At 42.7% G+C, this 21688-nt stretch overlaps 2 protein-coding genes across 3 annotated transcripts in view; one reads left to right on the forward strand and one right to left on the reverse strand.

Moving 5' to 3' along the window:
- The window catches only part of ctnna1 (catenin (cadherin-associated protein), alpha 1), a 145203-nt gene that overhangs the window by 63349 nt on the left and 60166 nt on the right, over positions 1–21688 (reverse strand). For both annotated transcript variants that reach the window (XM_017713551.2, XM_037542400.1), the window contains 2 exons: positions 6754–6834; positions 6256–6408 (listed from right to left, as the gene is read on the reverse strand). In XM_017713551.2, the coding sequence (XP_017569040.1) occupies positions 6256–6408; positions 6754–6834 (234 nt within the window). The remainder of the gene's footprint in view (positions 1–6255; positions 6409–6753; positions 6835–21688) is intronic.
- On the forward strand, positions 10648–14734 carry lrrtm2 (leucine rich repeat transmembrane neuronal 2). Its single transcript, XM_017713552.2, has 2 exons — positions 10648–11354; positions 11991–14734. Exons 1-2 carry the CDS (start codon positions 11351–11353, stop codon positions 13616–13618), a joined length of 1632 nt encoding a protein of 543 aa, XP_017569041.1. The 5' UTR covers positions 10648–11350; the 3' UTR covers positions 13619–14734.

A 21688-nucleotide genomic window follows, 5' to 3' on the forward strand; every position in this document is an offset into this window, starting at 1 on the left:
GCAGAGGGACTTCACGAAAGTTGAAAATTACAATGGGTATCCCACTGTAGCGCAAATTACAGAGTGTTCCACACAGCAACACCAGCTTCCATGTATAAAAGCACCACACAGCAAGTGTGAATTGAGCATTGAATAATAAATCATTTTCTTGCCTGCATGTTCAGCGAGGGACCACATTGCAAGCATAATGTAAAAATGAATATCCAAGGCAACAAAATTCCAACGGAATTAAATGGCTAGCATGTACATTCCCACTTCTGAGGGATAAAATATTGAATAATCAGCAAGATTCACTATTATGTCAAGCAGTACAGAACAGACTGAATGACTATAATTACCCAATTACTGAGGAAGAGGGAGAAAGCTGAAAATTCAACCTCTGACCTGTGTTCTGGGACAAGGGAAGAGTAGATAATTCCCTGCAGGTCCATCTTCTCTTCAAGGTAAGACGAGGACATTTCTGTTCATAGTGGTACTCGCGAGTTGGAGGAAGTGTTGGTAGTAAGCCATGTTTTCTATTCAGTGCGCCAGCTTTGTGTGTTAATTTTTCTTCACAACAAGGAAAATACACAGATGGTGCGTCGCAAAAGTCATAGTAACCATACTGCACCTAAGGTGGGTTCATAATTCGAGGCTAAAAACTTTAAACCTGGATTAAAATTATACTTTACTCCGAGTTGTTAAGCAGTATATTAATCCTGTTTTTCTTTTGGGACACTAACAATCAGGATAGACTGGGAAAAACATCCTGCTGACTCAGGCTGATGCACTGGCGCGTGGGTACGGCATGTTCACCAATATATAATAAACAAACCCTTTCAAACAAGATCACCAAAAGCTGGTCATTTGTCAGAAATTGTCCACAACATTTCTTTTGTATTGAATCCACATTGTGTGGTTTTAATCCTGCTTTCGGATTAAGGCTGCTATCCATATTTCATCCCATCTCTAGTCACTGCGTCAGCCAGAGAGAGAAAGAGGAGATTTGGGGAGACGTGTTGTGCCTCCGCTAACACTTTAGCTCCTGGAGAGACTAAGGGGTCTGGACTCAATGCCCCTCATTGCTTGCCGTCACTTTCCCTTTGATTCCCCGTGGTCGGATCATTTCGGCCAGCATCGTGTCATGCTGGGGCCAGGACGGGCTCCTGTGGGGAGAGGTCACTTCGAAATGTCAGTGGATGACGTGCTGCCACAGGCCGTGAGGGGAGACAGATTTGAAGACAGCTAATGAGGACGCTCAATGTTTGTCAGTTTCTGTTGACCGGCACAGCCAGCATACGTCTGTGTGCATGAAGGATTTCATAAAGCAGCCCAGTGATTCAACAAGGAGCCTCACATATAAGAAGCACGAGATGCAAAAGATGTAAAAGGAGCCACTTATTGGTTTTGTACATGGTTCTTTCTTGTTACGGTGGAATAGACTGCCTGAGCAGCTGCACAATAAGAAACAGGATATCCAATTGTTGAGACAATTAATATTTCCCTTGAGACAGCACTTAACCTTGGCCACAGGGAAGTTTCTCTCCTCCGGCTGGGGCTTAAAAATCTGATTCACAGCTGTGACCGTCCATATAAATGCAGCGTTTGTGTGGCCAGAGCAGCAGCGGCCTACAGGCTTGCAGCATTTGCCCCAATGCTACCATGAAACCGATGGCTTGTTGACTCAGACGGTGCCGCCTGATGCATCACAAAGAGACAACAGGATACATAACAGACATAAAGGTTATGGGTCTCATGCACAGATCAAGTGGCAGTGACAGGAAAACACCACTCTTTATTGCAGAAGTAGCGCTCAGACAGAGCCTGGATGTTTGAATTTTATTCATCTCGGCAGTAGATTCATGTGCCTGGCGGCTTAGGTGGCTTATCTGCACTAAAGACACACATGAACTGGCAATCCTATGCTCCACAAAAGACTTAAATCAAGTATCGTGCTGAGATACTCAAGAAGCAAGTCTAGACACAAGCCCAGTCAAGTCAAATTTGAGCACTTGTTTTTATACAAACTTGGCTTTATATACATATTACAAGTATAAACTATATTTTGCTACTGTGGGAACAAGTGTTGCTCCACTTGAAAGACCTTACTGTACTGTAAGTCAAGGTATTCAGTTAGTTATGTCCACATAATGATTGTGGTCTAAACATCTTGCACGCAAATATCTCCCTAACAGTTCTGGGATTAGCACGTACATCGGTTGGTCTGGCATTCTTGTACACTTCAGTCTCTCACTTCAGTGCAGGCATTTGCTTCTTCAAGCACTGAAGGCTTCAAAAAGCACAACAGGCCTAATACGACAACCAACCATGACACTCTCAATAGGAATACATGTCACTGTTCAAATGGCACATTTATATGGCTGTGGGATACACTGCTCCCAGGACAACATGAGCGCAAGTGAGTGATGGTTGTCTTTAGTGGAGCTCTTAGGCCATATATTCCGTCGTGCTCATGTGCTGTCTGGGGATATCAGGAGCAGAGCGAAAAATATGCTGATGACCGTTAAGGCTACAGCAATACAGGCAATAATTTTGACTATCTGCCTTTGTCGTGAATTGATTTAATAATCAGCAACAGAAGAAAAAAAAAAACCTAAACAAAGAAACAAACAAAAAAAAAAATCCTAGATAACTTCAGAAAATGAGGACAAAATGCAGAACTGTTTGAGAATCAAGCTCTGATTGTGGCCTTCTTACAAACGGGAAGAGTGAGGCGCCTCATTAAAAACACCCACAGAGGACTTGAACAAAGATTATAGAATGAATACAACTATAGTCGAGGTGAACCCCATGACCATGGCACATAGACTTCTGACTAGATCACAAAAGAAAAAAGCCTCATTGCTTAAATACACAGTCAAGTTTGAATGGAGACCGAAAAAGCCTGTATAGATAGGCCTTCAGACTGCAGGGCCTAATGGCTTGATCCATGTTTTATTGGGTCAACATGATATCAGCTAGACTTATAGGATTTTTTGGTGGCAAAGTTCTGTGAAAACATCACTGATGACGCATGAATACGAATGTGGCACAAGAGAGATACAGGTCACATTCTCAGTGAAGGACTTTACTGCCGGTCACGAATCCCCTAGAGTGGTAAGAAAAGATCAAAATATGCAATCAGCCAAAACATCACTGCGCAATCTCTACACAAATGAGCATGCACACTTGACAGAAGAGTGCAATCCCACACTGTTTTCCAAAGATCCCATGTCTAACACTCAGATTTGCATGTTAGAATCGCTGGGATCAGCTGAAACTGACACAGCTTGTACCAAAAGAGCATGCTGAAAGACACAGTTTGAACATCATGTTGGTGAACTAAAGAGTCTGTAAACGTGAAGGCGGAAGAATAGTGCATTCACCGAGTTAAAATCCCAACTGCAATAGGCTATACACAAGTGTCAGATGAACTGAGGCAATCCCCGTAGATATTCCATTGCTTTAAAGCAAAACATGACTAAAAAGAGCAGGTACAGTCTTGAAAACAGAATAAAAATGTTGAAGCATGCCGTTAAATATGAACTTTCCTCTTTGGTATATTACTGTGTTAACAGAAAGGAGATCCTTTGAGGGGGGAATAGAAATTCCTAAGTAGGATAAATGTTCTTACCACAGCAAAAGACACGAGAAAGGAACCTACACGCGCAGTTTGGGTAGACTAGAATAAAACGGTGAACAACTGAGATGTGGATCAGGCAACACAAACCTGCAGCAGGGTGGCCTATGGCGCAGTAGTGAGCAGTACAGGGAAAAATTTATCATGGTATAATTAACATTACTGATCGCTTCAGAATACAACGATCAGTCATAACATCCTGACCACCGCCTTGTTTCTACGCTCACTGTCCATTTTATCAGCTCCACTTACTGTATAGCTGCACTCTGTAGTTCTACAGTTACAGACTGTAGTCCATCTGTTTCTCTGATACTCTGTTACCCCCTTTCACCCTGTTCTTCAGTGGTCAGGACCCCCATGGACCCTCACAGAGCAGGTACTATTTGGGTGGTGGCTCATTCTCAGCACTGCAGTAACACTGATATAGTGGTGGTGTGTTAGTGAGTGTTGTGCTGGTCTGAGTGGATCAGACACAGCAGTGCTGCTGGAGTTTTTAAACACCTCAGTGTCCCTGCTGGACTGAGAATAGTCCACCAACCAAAAATATCCAGCCAACAGCGTCCTGTGACCACTGATGAAGGACTAGAGGATGACCAACACAAACTGTGCAGCAGCAGATGAGCTGTCGTCTCTGACTTTACATCTACAAGGTGGACCGACAAGGTAGGAGTGTCTAATAGAGTGGAGTGTCACATTACTGTTGGATCCATTTCTCAGCTGAAATTGTTTAAAACAATGAATGAGAGTTAAACATTTAAAAAAAAAAAAAACTACAAATAAATTAAAAAATTTACTTCGTCCATCATTCAATGGCTAAATTTCACTAGCTAAATTTCCTTCGGGATCAATAAAGTGTCCGCCTGATTCCCATTTACACAGTTCTAGCACGCATTTAATCGATCGTACTTCTACATTTGTCACTGTTTAGCCGATTGGAGTCAAGTCCTAAACAGCCTGGTGGTATCTGATACATCACGGTACAACAAAGGTTTCTGCATTAAGTCTCACTATGAATGAGTGGCATGATGTCAGAGTTTACAGGTTTTAAGCATAAGCTCCATCATCCTAAATCAGACTTCACAATGTCCCATGAACAATTTTTATGCCTCTTGGAATGACTGGATGGCGTTAGTATGGAGCTTTACCATTTCATAATTAAACTGCTTCCTCAGCAATACATTAAGTTTTACTACACTATACTTATCACTAAAACGCTCCTCTCTTTCACAAGACATCCTGATTTCCAACATGGAGCCTGATGTGTACCCACTGGGGTGATATTAGCCACTCAGGCTAATGAGATAAAGGACTTACCAACTAAAAACAGAAGCAGAAAATGTGTTGGAACTTGCGTGCTTTTGTTTTATTTGTATTGTTTTTGTGAGCTACTTCTACTTTCGCATATTGTGTACTGCACCATGCTGTGACTTCTGTGGGTCTTGCTTCCCTTTGCAGTTGCCACCGTTTAAAATTTGGCCTGTCTCCCAAATGATTTCCATAGACAAAGATTTCTGAAACTCAAGGCACAACTTGTAAAAATTTACAAGTTTGTAAACCAGTTTTTAATGCCTTTGATTTTGAAGCATGAAATAAAAAACTTTTTTCCAAACATTTGTGAAGCACTAGACTGTGACATCACTGTAGTCCTATTTTATTTTTGCTCCTTTTATTCCCTTTTGGCCAAAAACCAAAGCTGTCACTTTTGACCATTTTCTGATGAAATGTTTCGGTGGCCGAAATTTCAGAGCCTCCCAATTTAAAATGGCAACATAAAACCAGGAACATCACAGAAAGACATTTCTTGACATGACTAACTGCTGTGGGCTGTGATCCGACCAAATAATCCTAAACAAAAATCAACTGCTTAATGTCTGAACATTTCACATGCCGAGTTCCCCTCTCCATTGTCACCAGCTGGTGCAGTCATCCCCCATCTCCAAAATTACGTTTCAAGAGAACAGGGTAAATCTTATGTGCCTTCCACAATGCTGGCTCAATTACTGGAAAATGTCAAGGTATTCAGAGTTAGAGAGTCTAGAGAAATTCTATTTCTGGGAGTGATAGAATGCCTAGAGCACATAAAGAGAGCTTTCAGCTTCAGTTTATAGTTTGTGGAAAAAAAAAAAAAAAAATCAAACATTAAAACTGGAGAAGAGGGTTTTTTTTAGCTGCTCATAAATGTTTTGAGGGCAAAAAGCTATTTAATTTGGTTAGACAACTGCCTCTCCTAAGCTTTACTAAAACAATGACTACTAGGCCACAATTAAGACAATAAAAAGACAGATTCTTTTCGTTTTCAATCAGGTATTCAGCACTTCAACATGCTTAAAACGAACTGCACTCTGCGAGACAGCGCGCTCCCAAGAGACAGATGCTTGAAGCCTTCTTAGTGTTACAATCCCCAACGAAACACGGGATGAACAGGTGTTGGAAAACAAAAAAAAGTGATTTTTCCTTTTAGTCCCTCCACTGAGCAGCCATTACTCTCTTTCATGTGTGCAAGCGGTTTCAGACTTGGGCTTGCTGTTCAAAAAACACTGCCTAAATCATGTTTTCAACAGATGCAGATTTTCAAAAACGTGCCATATTTATAGGACTGCGTCTGACGTTTCCGTTCAGAAGAAGTGGGAGCCTACCTCGATCAGCTTGTTGGCATGTTCGCGGAAAACTTGGGCGTACTCCTTCACCTCCTTTTCATTGCCGTTTTTGGCAGCCTCAATGAGGACCAGCAGAGGAACGTTGGTCTCCAAAAACGAGTCTGACACATGGTCCATCACAGCCTTCCTCAGCTGAAAACGAGTGGAAACAGACGCACCGTAAGGCATGTACACCCTATAGGACAAAACTATGAGAACGGCAGGGCATGCCTGTCGTTCACGTTTAATACACAGACATAAAACAACATGTCATGGGTAATGGACAGTTATATTGTCCCCTGCAGAGAGACCGTAAAATAAATATCTTAAAGAAATGGTTGCAGCAGAGGATCAAAATATTTTTACATTAATGACTCCTACATAAAAATCAATGGGATTTTGCACGTGTAACCATTAACCTCAGGAGAAAAAAGCCAGGAGGGGAAGAAGTGAAAGGAGGGAGTATAAAAGGGGAGAGAAGAGGAGGGTTAAACAAACCTGTCTGCGTAGGTCACGGGTCTTTTTAGTCATCCTGTCAATGGCCATGTTCAGAGCATCACTCTTATCCTTGCGTCCAGCCTGAGAGAGAGAGAAAGAGAAATGGGAAATAATTAGTCAGCCTTCGCTCTTTCGTTCACATCGCTGTCATATTGGCAACAAGAAGGTAACCAGGAGCATCTAGAAGCTATAATATCAATCAAATCATGTGTGAGGATCAGACAACGTGGCATTTTATCTGATGTATAATTAAGCATTAGGACGATGAAAGAAAATGTGCATTAACTAATAATTTAAACAAACCAGGCACTGCTTTGGACTTTCTGGTGCTTCATTTTCCTGCTCTGACTTTTTTATAAATCGTTCCCAAAGAGCAGCCAATTTCAATACCAGCGTTGTGAAGATAATAGTGCACTCAACAGCCGTCTTAAAAAGACATGAAAGTACGTTCAACTTTTTGGCACATTCTCAAATAAAACTTTTTTTTCTCTCCTTTTAACTTCCCTGTTAAATGCCTGCCTATTTCAGTGAATGAGCTTTAAGTTGTAGCCAGGCACTGCTTAAACATGGAAGGACAGGATTCAAACGCTGGCAGAAACGACCAAACCTCTCAACAGCTCTCAAAAGAGGCTCAATGTCCATAAACATTAATGTGTATACCTAACAGAGAAGTTACTCACACAAGAGGATCGAAATGCATATCTGAGCAGAAAGAGTGTGATATTAAAGATTCATACCCTGATTCACAATACCAACCGCAGCATATGCCAACACATGTACATCCCTACAGACCAACAGTTGTGAAGATGAAAAATGTCCTTCTTGTGGGGGAAAAAAAACACCAGAAAATCATTAATCATAATCATATAGTGTGGCTGTGTGAGACACCATTTTCTGGTTAATTGCTTCACTGTTCCTCTTTCCCGAGGCAGTTTTTCCTGGTTTGGCACTTGCTGACTGGACATGACTCCCCTTCACCAATTAAAACACTCAGCTTTGTTGGGCCTGTCAAGATCACATATGGTTAAATGCCATATGAATAACTGCAATTAATGAATCTTTTTACTAATTGTATGAAGCTATAAAAGCACAAGCCTAAAGCGGCCAAACTGGTTGATTAGCCATCTTGCTTTCTTAAATGTCAATATTTAGCTGCTCCCGAATGATGACGGACCGCTAGAGATCAAATAAACATTACTCAACCTTTAAAAGGTGTTAGCACCAGTTGCAAGTTTGAAATTCTGGTGCGTGCCGCCCATAACGTGTCTCAGCAAATGGGATAAACATGTGACTGTGACAACTAACAACTCCAGAACATGACTATGCTCAGCTTAAATAACTGGAGTCAGGCGATTACATAATAATAGTGACTGGACTAGCTGCAGTTCGGCCACCAAAAATTTCATTATTCTCCTCCATGTGTCGAGTTGCTTTACTGCGTAACGCTAATTTTTAAGCTGAAACATGCTGGAAATGTGCATAAGCATTAATAAGTCAGACGCGTGTATTTATTTCAGTCTATTCAAAATGAGCTGGTTTTGTTTGCTTTGTTTTTTGGGTAATTTTCTCATCTAATACAATCTGCATGACTTTAGAAGCAAGCAACACCACTACTATGGTCTATAACTACCGCATTGTAGCAGGGAGAAAACAGTCAGAAGTGAAATCCTGCACGTGAGAAAGGTTATAATTATATCCTGGTTAGCTCTTGTTTTAGGTCTTGCCCCAAAACCAACACTTCTGAATGAACTTCCTGCTCAACCAATCAGTGTTTAGATTTCTGAAATACTGCACTTCGGTTCCTCTCCAAGTCTCTGCGAGATGATTACCCATAAATGTCTTCTCCACATCTCTAAGCAAATCCATTCACATGCATCAAGTATGAATCAGCCATTTAATTTCGGAAGCCCCCTACAGATACGGCACATTCACTCGGCACTCCTTGTGCAACTCGCCTTGCTCATGCTAGCGCCCCAGACAAATTGTTCATGTGCAGTGGGGAGGTAAATCTCCACACAGCAAGTGGCCTGGGGGGCCGAAGCCTTCACAGTGGAGCTGGCAGTGAACGCGTGACAGCGGGGAAACACGGCTGTGAGAGCGAGAGCAACCCCCAACCCTGAAGCCCACCAGGTGGTGCGAGGCCAGGGGCTCAGCATCACCCCCTGATTTCAAAACTGTTCAATCCAAGCGACGCCTCCAAAAAAGGCTTTTGGGCCTAATTCTAAGACTCGTTTTCTTCTTTAGAGTCTGTTCTAAACCACACATCTTCAGCTGCTTTGCTTAATTTCATACAATCATTCTCAAAAAGGAAATAAAAACATGACCGGTCATTCCTCACCAGTTTCAGAGTGAAAATCTGTGAGCTCCTAGTACTTGATCTAATAAACGACTGCACAAACACCTCTGCAGGCCAAATCATGTGCCTTCACTTCAATATTGATTCCGCTTCAAGCCAGCTCTCTTAATTGGGCAGGCACTAGACTCCTCACAATTGTTTATGTTTTCACAGTTTAGAATGATGGAGCTTAACTGTAGGCGAAGGATTCCTCTCCACTAAATACGAAAGGGATAGGTAGGCAGATACAAAGATAGCCAGAAATTGACATTTTTTAATCCCTCTTCGGTTAAGAAGGATAACACAACCTGAAGGGACAAAAAGTAGCAAGAGTTATTTAATATCGTGCCAAAAGAAGTGGAACAGCAAGATTACATGTAAGCACATTTGTACACTGTCCACTGGAACCGCGAATGCAGCTGTAGCTGCACTTTCTTGATCTCTTTGCATCTATTTTAGTCCATGGCGCCCCAATACCAAGATGCATGGATGCTGAAAAAGAGCCTCAGCTGGCCACCAAGTTATGTTGCATATGTTAATATGTTTCAGATCAAGTCACAGTTTCTGGTTGAACTAAAAATAAATTAAAATAATAAATAAAACAAAACAACACAGCACTGGTTTGTACTTGACCAGCAAGAAAGAAAGAAAAAAAAAAAAAAAAAAAAGCAGGGGTTTTGTCCAGCATGCCAAAAGTAGGTTGTATTTACAAGGACTGCGTCCTTTGAAGTCCACATAGTGACCTGAATGTCACAGTTCAGTGAGCTCATGTAAATAAAAACAGAGCCTGAAAGGCCAAGGCATGCGGTCTCCAGCTCTCCGCCAGGCCCGTCTTGGACTTAGCTGAGCAGTCTGAATGCTCTATTAAGTCCAGTGGTCGAAGTCTGGTCTCGTCACCACCAGCCCAGGACAACACAAACTCTGCAACGTCCAGTTAATTCAGGAGGGAGCCGTTGGTGGTGGTGGTGCGCATCTAATTACGAGTGGTAATATATCAAATGAAGTATCCGCTTGCTTTGCCAACTTAATTACATGCTAAATCCATTCATCACTACAGCTTCTTTGGCTAAGTAAAAATATCCATCTGTTTAAGTGACGATGGAAATGCCCATTTAAATGTTGTAATTGGTTAAAAAAAAAAAAAAAAAAAAACACCTCAGATTTATTTGAAAGACACGGAAATGTAAACCCTGTCCAAGAACTCAATCCCACAACAGAGCACAGCTATGTTACATACATGCGGCCGCTGATATTAGAGAGTGGCTGACTGGCTGTAGAGCAGAAAAAGAAGAGAGATTTACAGTGATTGTTCCATTTCAGCTGTGAATTACAACAACAGGAGTTGAAGTTATCAATATTCTGACGGTGACTAATCAGAGAGCGAGAAAGAGAGGTGGGTGGTGAGGGGGGGTGAGGAGGAAATGATGAATCAAAGCATGTGTGTGCAAGGCAGAATGCGAGAGAGCAAGAGAGCGAGAGAGAGAGAGAGAGAGAGAGAGAGAGAGAGAGAAAGAGCGTGCAAGACAGAGCGAGCGTGTGAGAGAGCGAGCGTGAGAGAGAGAGAGAAACTGCACCGATGATCGACGCCAGTCTGCCACCACTCTGTAGCAGCGAGAGGGTGCAACAAAAGCACAGAACGACGTCTCTGCTTCTCTCCTCTCCGGTCCCCTCTGCATCTCTCCTCCTCCTCCGTGCCGACAACTCCGTACACAACGCTACCCAGACGCAGCAAGCCGGCGTCGTGAGAGGGGGGACTCTGCCCGCCATCAACAAGTTAGGCTTGAAGGACCCTGAGCGGCGAAAAAAGGGATGTTTGCTCTTCAATTAAGCAAGTGAGCTGACGACATTGCGGTGGAAAAGAACGGGAAGAGAAAAGGAGGGGGTGTGCTGTTCAGTTCGCCAGGCTTGCTTTAGATGAAAATCATCAACTTCAAAAAGATTAAGGATTCCTGGAAGCGCAAAATGACACTTCTTTCTTAATCAGGGGATTGAACCGAAAAACAAGGAATAGGAATTTTTAAAAATTAATAAAAATTTTTAAATTACATAAAAACAAGATGGACAAAACCAACATCCCATAACATGGAATTTCTGAATTTGTTTCAAATGAGGGGGCGCAGCATTGTTTTAGTTCAGAAGACCTTGATCCCTTTTGTATTTACTCAAAAGGCTTTTTCCCCCTTTGGATTTCTCTTCCATCTGGCTGTTCCAGGAGTCTGAGGAAAAAGACAGTTGAATGCAGCCGCCGATGTTCACAAAAGAATGGGTAAGTTAGCTCTTTTATTCACGGAGACTGGACCTGAATAGGAAATGGAGTGAATAGGAAAGAGAGGGAGAGTGAGGGAGGACTGGGGGGTGGGGGGGCGGGTGAGAGGCTATCCAGAAACATCTATGTACTTAAAATGTCGTCTTCTGTCTTTTTAACCCCCTTTTGAATCCTGTTAGATCCTGATTTAGACTGACGCCTAATAATTGCGGCATTGTACGGAGTGTGATGGGAGGTAGGAGGGTGGCTATGATGAAATAAACATTAAAATAAGGTTACTAAATGAAGAATAAATAAAGGGGAAAGAGAGAGACAATCATAAAATTGTGAAGCTGCAGATGTTACAGCTGTTGGATGAAACGGCTAAACAAACCATGCGGACGTACCATAAATATTAATGAAATTCTTTACACGTGTTAAAAAAAAGTCAATTTTAATCAACAATAATGAAACCACAGAGGGTTGAAAATCCTCCAAGCTGTGCAGAACTACTGGACTACCGCACAGATTACTGCGAAACATAGTAAGAGGCAGAGTCTGAAAGAGCGCTAGAATAAGAAAAAAATGTTTCCATGCACTGCAGAGATCAGATTTCCCTCCCCCCCGGTTTATTTTCTTATCTTTAAACCCACCCAGGTTTCCATTCAAGGTGGCCATTGGTGGGACAAGCACCAGCGGCACTTTGTGTGATCAGCATGCTACTGTGCCTGCCTCCCGCGTCATGCACAGCCTGCCCTCAGAAATGCCGCTGCGAGGACCTGCAGTTTTACTGCGACACGCAGGGGCTCCTGGCGCCCCCAGACGGTGTGGACAAAGGGGCCCTGGGGCTCTCACTCCGGCACAACAGCATCAGCGAGCTGAGCCCAGACCAGTTCTTTGGCTTCACCCAGCTTACTTGGCTCCACCTGGACCACAACCAAATACTCACCGTGCATGAGGATGCCTTTCAGGGGCTCTACAAGCTCAAGGACCTGAACTTGAGCTCCAACCGCATCACCAAGCTGCCCAACACAACCTTCATCCACCTCATCAACCTCCAAATCCTGGACCTCTCCTTCAACCAGATGACTGCGCTGGAGCCCGAGCTCTTTCACGGGCTCCGTAAGCTCCAGATCCTCCACCTGAGGTCCAATTTCCTGCGGACCACGCCCGTGAGGGCATTCTGGGACTGCCGGAGCCTGGAGTATCTCGGCCTGAGCAACAACCGGCTCCGGAGCTTGGCCCGGAACGGGTTTGCTGGGCTCATAAAGCTACGGGAACTTCATCTGGAACACAACCACTTGACCAAGATCAACTTGGCTCACTTCCCCCGCCTGGTCGCCCTCCAGTTCCTCTATCTCCAGTGGAACAAGATCAACAACTTAACGTGTACCATGGAGTGGCAATGGACCACTCTGGAGAAACTGGATCTCACGGGGAACGAAATCCGCTCGCTGACCCCCGATGTGTTTGAAACGCTGCCAAACCTTAAGGTTCTGCTGCTGGATAACAACAAACTGACCAGCCTTGACATCCAAACAATGGATATGTGGAAGTCCTTGAATATCATCGGGTTGTCCAGCAACCTTTGGGAATGTACCAAAAGGATCTGCAACTTGGCCGGTTGGCTAAGTAAGTTCAAAGGTCGATGGGAGCATTCCATCCTATGTCACAGCCCAGAGTACACACAGGGTGAGGAAATACTAGATGCTGTTTATGGATTCCAGCTCTGTCAGAACTTCTCAGCACCAGTTGTAATGACCAGCACCACGACAGAGGCCACGTTGCCCCAAGAGTTCACTAGCTCCTCGTTTGGGAATATGCAGACGCCGACACAGGACTTCTATGCAGAGGATTTTGGGAGCTTTACTATTGTGACCACCACTACTACCACTACCCAAACCCCACGTACTGCCTTGGCCACCACCACCACGGTGGATGAGACGGATGTTACCGAGGACTACGCCATGATGGACAACACAGTGCTGACCCAGAGAGTCATCATAGGTACTATGGCCCTTTTGTTTTCCTTCTTTCTCATCATTTTTGTAGTGTACATCTCACGGAAGTGCTGCCCTCCCACTCTACGAAGAATCCGGCACTGCTCAGCCATTCAGAACCGGCGACAGATGAGGACCCAGCAGAGGCAGCCAATGGCGGACCTGGCCACACAGGTGCCCTATAACGAATATGAACCGAGTCACGAGGAGGGCGCACTCGTGATAATCAACGGCTATGGGCAGTGCAAGTGTCAGCAACTGCCTTACAAAGAGTGTGAAGTATAGACACTTTATTTATTCCTGCAGTTTATGGGTTTACCATTTTAACCATTTCAAATGATACAGGGTTTGTTTTTGGACTCATTTTCAGTTTGTAAAGAAAGGGATGAAGAAAAAAAACAAAAAACAAACATTAATTCTTTCTACTGGCTAGCTTTGAAAATCAATGAAAATCTGGAGGTCACAGGGATGGAATGGAAAAAAGTATAGATATATAGAGAAATCCACAAGTTTATTTTTATAATAAGAACGAAAGGCTCATATCAAGCTGGGGCAATCATTCTCAGATGAAGTTGGTACGTGAGATTTGTCACTGCATTATTAGTCACTTATACAGCAGCACAGAAATGACGAAAAGAGAAATCTATAACCAAATCGCCTGGAAACTTGTGCTCCAGAAAACGGTTTATGAAGTGACACGTTCTTAATCTGAGAGTGAAATTTTATTACATGGAAACAAGTGTTTCAAATGGTGTGTAGAAGTGCAAATCTGATGAACAAAAAGGGAAAAATAAATGTGGTGCACGTCAGACAACACTACAGATTACACCTATTCACTTGTTGGGAAAGGATACAAAAATGTTAAATTTGCTGGCTTCATGGTTGGATACAAAGAGTGACTTTAATTCACCTTTTTATTAGCATTTTTTTTAATTACAGAAGGAAAGTACTGTTAAATTTATCCCATACCTTATTTAGGTCAATGAGTGTCTAAAGAGGGAATTCAGCCATTATTTCCAAATATCTGCCATGTTCATTTGTGTTTGATCTAGCGAAAAACTTCCATTTGAACTCATGAGAAGGGTTAACGGCCTTCTTGCTTTTTGATTTAATCCAATAAATTCCAACCCCTTCTTCAAAACGTGAAAAGCTTAGCACTGTGTGTGGAAAGGTTAATGTCCAATCTTATTCTGCGTTACATTTGCTGTCTGGTTAGCTCCCCCTGCTATGACGTCAGCAGGGACTGAATAAATGTTACCCAGAGACATTTGCTTACTTTACCATTATGCATAAGCACATTCATGCCTAAAGAGAAGAAGAAAAAACAAAAGAAAGAAAGAAAAAAAAAAAAAAAGAAAAAAAAAAAGAAAAGAAGAAGGCTTGGACGTAAATACTCCAGCCTGACAATGACATACTCACTGTGACGGTTTGCTGCTGCTTTGCCCATTGAGTCATAAATTACTAGTAGAGATCATTAATGTATGGTAGAGGACAATAAAACCACCAGCGAAGGCATAATTTCCAAGAGACAAGGCAGAGAGAGAGAGAGAGAGAGAGAGAGAGAGAGAGAGAGAGAGAGAGAGAGAGAGAGAGAGAGAGAGAGAGAGAGAGAGAGAGAGAGAGAGAGAGAGAGAGAGAGAGAGAGCATGCAAGTGGAAGACAGAGGAAAAGGAGCATAAAAGAGAAAGAGGAGGGAGAGAGCAAGCAAGAGAACAACCAATAGAGTGTCTACACACAGGCACACAAAATTCTGTACTAAAAATAAATTCATACAGGCTCCGGAACAGCCTTCCTCAAAGCCGCAGAGACTGTAATCACACCTGACAGCTTGAAGATTGAGCCAATTAAGGACAGGCAAAAGAATCTAACATTGTGTCACCCACACCACTGCTCCAAAAAGATTTAGACTGCTCGGCCTTTCATGAGCAAAAGACTGTTTCACCGGGAGAATGCATGCTTAGCCCTTCGTTTCCAGGGAAAAAAGAGCATTTTTATTGACTGTTCCTGATGCTGGATTTCCAAATGGTGCAGGAGATTCTTTATCTTGGGCATATTACTGACACGGTGTGACAGGAAGGCAGGGAGATGGATGGTTTAGACAGACGAGGAAAAAGTCAGGGAGAGAGCAGGTGAAGAGTTGTGAGGCTCTTTGGAGGGGGGGGGGGTTCTGGGCCAGGATACATTTGTATGCAGCAGGGAGAGGACGTGCATTAGCATCAGACTGAAGAAGCCAGAGCAAGAGCAGCTCTGTGCGTTTCATTTAGAAGCTTCGGGGGGGGGGGGGGGGGGGGGGGGGGGGGGGGGCAGCACGGAGGGGGGCCGAGCTGAGCCTAAGTAATGTCTAACCTTCACCGATGAGGATCTTGAAACCTACAGAGGTGACACCGCATGAGGGCGTAAGACAAAAAAGGAAAAAAGAAAAAAAAAGAAGAGAGAAACCCTCAGCAGAGTCACGGCGAGGGTCCTGAAAGTGTATCAGTCATTTATAGACTTTGAATATAAAAAGGTCTGGAACAGTGCTTCTAGTTATACATCAAATCAAACTGTGACGGAGGCTTTGGGTGGCATGGCCAGAAATTCACCTGAGGTGCTGCTAGTCATATCAGAGGTATTTTTGGCATAACTTAAAATAGAGAAGGTATTACAGCGAATATGAAGTGATGGAGCAATTACCCACCACAGAAACAGGATGGCCTGATTGGTGGGCTGCAAGAACAGGATTGTGGCCCCTAGAGGGCACTGTGGAGAGCAATCTGCAAAGAATCGTGCAATGAAAAAAAGAAAAAGAAAAAAAAAAAAAAAAAAAGTATGAAGCACTGAATTTTTCCTGACTGGAATGTGCAAATCATTCCCACATGAATAAAATACATTAACTCAATTAAGGCCAAAAGAAAAAGGTCAATAATGTGCTGATCTAATATTTTCTTCAGAGATCAGCCAAGTAAACTGAACCAGAACGCCCCTCTGCAGCCCCACAAACAAAAACTTTAGTCTAAAATTGAATTTAAAGGGCACATATACAGACTAAGCTGGAGGATGAGTCGATGTAGCAAACCCTTACCCACTGAAACCCGGCAAGGATTCTTTGAGCATTTACATTCCAAAAGCCCATAGACAAAAGGTCAGAAGGTGGAGTGAACAGAGAGAGAGAGAGAGGGTGTTTTAAAGAAACTACTGCTGATACCTGCTGAGCCGAGTATTCCCACCTTCTCTTTTCTGTTCCAGATCGACCAAAAAGATAAAAACTCTGTGCTGAAGATAAAAGCTTCCCGAGCACCTCCTAAAACGTCTTGCATGTTTTGAGAATACAGAACAGATTTACCTAGTCATATCGGCGCCATCCGAACGATAAGTAATTGACCTCTTTCCTGGTGTGAGTAAAGAGATGAGGGCAGGAAAAACAGTCGCATATTTTTCTTCTCTAGACGCGAGAACAGGCAGACCCTGACATCTCACTGTTTACCAATCAGCTTCTCAAGTGACTGCAATCCACAGCTCTGTGGAGACGCATCCGTTTGCACTCACGCTCTTGTAAACTTTTTCCTTTCTTTTTCTTTTCTTTTGGGTTCATCTTGCCATAATGCTGAATTTCTGCTCCGCACTCTGCCCAGAAACCTCCCTTTCTGAAGTCACGCTCCTTCAACCTCTTTGTGCAAAATGAATGCTTTTCACACCCTCTTTTTCCTTTTGTATTGTAAATGTACAATTTCATATATGTATAGTGGATAAAGATGTGGCCAACTGAAGGAAAAGAAGTTTCCTTAAAACATATATTTTTAAATAAAATGTTACAATTTATAAGTGTTTCAGTTTGATATGCTCTGTTAAAACTTGGGCTTGGATTCCAATAAACGAATCAAATCAGTTTGCTAAGTATCTAAGGAACGCTAAGAGAGTAGTACAAGGACAGCTTTGAGTAGGTTGTATATTATTATTATTATTATTATTGAAAGTTGGTAAGTTGGAACAGACGTAAAACACCAGTAGTGCCACATTTATATATATATATATATATATATACACACATACATATATTTTTAAAAAGTACTTTTTCAACAAACCACACGCTGCACTAAATCCAGTAAAACAAGACTAAATATACGCTCTCTTTGTAATGAAATATGCAGTTGGTCAAATGTGCTTTAAGTGCCGATATCTATGATCTGCTCAGAAAAGCAAGCAATTAAATCATGACAAATTGCTGCCATACTGCCCACATTACCTTTCGTAGAGCTCGCCTTGAAGACAGTTCCTTTACAGTTCACTCAGCACTTCATTGGCAGACCAAATAAAAAGTTTGCTGGAACGAAACCTTTTAAAACCATTTCATCAAACTTCTCTTTTTTTCATCTGGACCGTGGGCAAAGAGTAGAATATGAAGTAAATGGCTTTTGATATCATTCCAACTAGAGCACTTTTCTGCCCTTTGAAACCAAGATTACTGCCTGCCTGAATAACTGCCATCAAGACGCAGGGGCATTTCCAATGTCCCGAGATAGCCCAAGGCATGAACGGTGCTCAAGTTATGAAACGAGAACTTTAATAAACATTACATGATTGACATGGGCTGAAAATGATTATGTAGACCGCTGGTTCATGATTTAAACACAAACTAAAGGGGGAGAACCACCACAGTGTTTCGCCAGAGGCTTACATGTCACTGGGCTCTATCCCTCTCCTTCCTTCTATAAGGTCTGCGGTGCTGAACAGGCTTTGGTGGGAACATTTCTGGGTGGATTTCTTTTCTGTATATTCTTTAGTAAGAGCATTCTACGGGTTCGTGTTGAGAGTTTAGTCAATTTTAACTTAGTCATATTCTCTCTCTTCAACAGGGAATCAGCATTAATTTATTTATTTATTTATTTTTTTTTTTTAAAGTGTACATACTCATGATGTCAGAAGTGGAGGAAAAAGCACCCCAGGCAAAGTGTTTAGGGCTTTTTAAATAAGAAGAGTTTGGGAGACTAAAATGCTTTCAGCGAGCATTTGGTGTAATTTGTGTTATGACAAAGGGAAGTACGCAGTGTGCCGTTGTGTAGCCTGCTGGAATAAATGTGCTGTTACGGTTATTTAAATGGTGCAAGTAAACACTATTCCACCACACAGTTGTTACCAGCCTGTGGTACACATTGCAAATTGCAAATATTCAGCGGAGGAGGAGGAGGATGAGGAAGAAAAGCAATTTCCAGCATCTCTCACTCTCTCCTTCTAGCATCACCTATAAAATAAGAAAAATAATATCCACATTGATACGGTATGCACTGGCATAGATAACGCATCAGCAGTGGTGACCAACCAGACCATAAAAACAAACAAACAATCTTGGGTGTGGTTCGCCCTCTTTACTATGGATCATGTCCACCAGCGGGGCTAATAAAACTACAAATCAGCTTTAGCCTTGTGTGTCGTGCAGCTTTTCTAATGCGGTGCTCTGCCTATTGCTGCCAAGACATGATGCGCTCTCGCAGTAAAAAACTAGCGATCTACCGATCAGATATCCCAAATGGGATATCGGTCAATCTTTGTTTTGATTTATTTATTTTGGGCGTTTCTCTTTAAGTAATGGTCTTTCTAACATCTAGAAATTACATATAAATGATGCTCTTTACTGTACATTTAAATCAATGCATTTTGCTAGTATGCACTTAGTCCATAACAGCCTGTGGCATCTCTGAAAACCTGGATGGTTCTGGCAGCGCAACTGAATGACTCAAGTGGAATGATCAAAAAACACAGCAATGCCCCTGGGGATCTGCTGACCACTTGTTAACAGATGCATCGCCTATGGGGACCATTTCAAAGATGAAGAGAGCGAGAAAGCGAGAGAGAGGAGATGTGAAAGAAGGGATACACTGAGCTAATACTGAGCGATACAGGCTTTATGCCACTGTAGACGTCATACAGGACCGTCTAGTTTTAGCATCAATATATTCTAACAGATAAAGCAGGATGGTCTTTGCTGACATCCCAATAGAAACAAATTATGTAAGGGTCCATCAGATCATTTTAAGAGAAAAAAAAAAAACAGAAAAAGGAAAGTTGGGGGGGTGCAATGCATTCCTTTAGCACAGAGTAGAAGCACTGAAGAAGCAAGGCTTTATTAACTTGAAGAACATAAGTTACACAAGAGCGATATATTTGAAAATGATACAGAATTTTATCAGTGCCGCCCAACACTACAGAGAGGTGGCATGAAAGAGAGGGCTAAATAGAAAGATGGACAGAACAAGCAGAGTGAGGAGCTGAAGCTGAACAGAGTTTGCTAGAGGACTCTATATATGAGAGAGAGAGAGAGAGAGAGAGAGAGAGAGAGAGAGAGAGAGAGAGAGAGAGAGAGAGAGAGAGAGAGAGAGAGAGAGAGAGAGAGAGAGAGAGAGAAACAGGCTTTGTGATTGCTGAGCCTTCAGGATGCAGTGGCTTTCCACGGCTTTTCACTCACTGCAAAAAGGAAGCTATTAACTCCAAAGGTCACTTTTTAATTGGTCACGGCCTTCCGTGTCAGAGGTTCGTCCCTTTCCGGGGAAATGAAAACAGAGGAGATTCATCTCTGGATTAACGTGCTCTGGGGAGAGCGAGAGAGTGCGCGAGAGGAGATATTTCTCCATTTCAACTTTCGCACGACGACTGTAATGTGTGCACTCAATTATGGAAGTTCATTCAAGCCCTTCCAGAAGTCACAGCAAAGACACTTACAGTAGGAGGGTGAAGTCGGCCGCGGAAGCGACGAGTCTAACACATCCAGTGCTTAGTCATCACACGCGAGCTAATGCCTAGAATACGAATCAGTCAAGCTCCTCATTCATAGCATTCATATCACAGCGTTAATTCATGTATGACTCTCAAACTTTCAAAAAAAACCCTGAAAATTCCAATGAAGTCATTTATAGACGTCTGAAATGATTCAAAGCATGACTACAGTGTGTCCAGTCAAGGTGACGAGAAAGTATCAGGCCTCATCACCGCATTCTCCTTACTATAGTCTGTACAAAACCTAAACCAGCCCTTAGACCTGTTAAACCAACAAGTCCAGAAAGCCCAGCTTGAAAAAGCAAGGTTCAGCTATACCATGTTTAAGCATGTACTCGACGTTGCTTTCCCAATGTTTTCTTTGGTCTGAAGCGGCAGAGTAATAACGCTATTGAACAGGGGCAGCATTTCTTACATCGATAAGTAAAGCTGTGTAAGTTGGCGTATCTACACAGACTCATTAGGCAAGCTAATCAAATCAAGGTAGGCTCGAGCAAACTATGAAAGTCAAAGCTCTGAAATGTGTAGCTGGCCCCTGCTCTGCTAAATAAAGAAATCTCTCCCTGGAGCAGCTTTGATTGAGGCTATCTATATAATACACTCCCACGCACAGCACCATTCCATCATTCTCCTGGGATCTAGACAGGAATATAAGCATTTGATGATCGCTGGTGTTCTTGTGTCGTTCTGCATATTTTAATGTCATAATGACAGCAGGCCCAGGCAAATGATTACTTGGTTCTCTTTTTTCTTTTAGACTTCGAAATAAAACTGTTCAGGATGTGCTGCACATGATGAGCTGCTGCACACGAGCAAAACATTGACAGCTTGCAGGCACCTTTACTCGCGCCAAAACTAACTAATTAATGATTAATAGTTAAGGCTCCTTAAGCGAGGCTGGTAGAGGACAAGCGATGAGTGGTAGAGACTGCATGGCATGCGGTAAGCGTCCCCCCTTGTGGTTTGAAAAAATTATTAGCAGGGAAGTGGTGCATTCAAACCATAAGGCACGCTCTTCAAGCTTTGGTCCAGCCTGCCATTTTAGGCAGGAAAAGAAACTGGCATGCATCCTCGACTTACTATAAATCTGCTCTGAAATAGATACTGATGAAAACGAAATGATAAATTAAAATTAGGCCCATATTACACTAGGGGAGAGAGTGTATTACCCCATGCATCATGCTTCTTGAGTATTAATAGCCTCTTTATTTACAGGACGAAAATTAGTCTCACTCTCCTTTAAGCATCCTTTCCTTGGAGATGGTTAGGTCTTGGAGCTGCGTGGAGATTTGTCAGGGACGAACTGCACCTGCTCCTCACAGGACGCTCAAAAACGGTCTATATTAAAGCAGGAACCAAAGCTTCCATTAGTCCTCAAAGGTAGTCATCCCTACTCACAGATCAAGGCACATGGCCCAAAAAGATGATGATAGCAAGGGAAGCAATTCCACATGGTCAGCTTCGCTAAACACACGTTGCATACTTTGTTAACCCCTTTTATTCTGTTCTTCAGTGGTCAGGACCCCCATGGACTCTCACAGAGAAGGTACTATTGAGTGGTGGATCATTCTCAGCACTGCAGTAGCAGTAAAACTGATGCTGCTGCGC

This window comes from Pygocentrus nattereri, chromosome 11, assembly GCF_015220715.1.
Source record: "Pygocentrus nattereri isolate fPygNat1 chromosome 11, fPygNat1.pri, whole genome shotgun sequence".
In the NCBI taxonomy this organism is placed as follows: domain Eukaryota; kingdom Metazoa; phylum Chordata; class Actinopteri; order Characiformes; family Serrasalmidae; genus Pygocentrus; species Pygocentrus nattereri.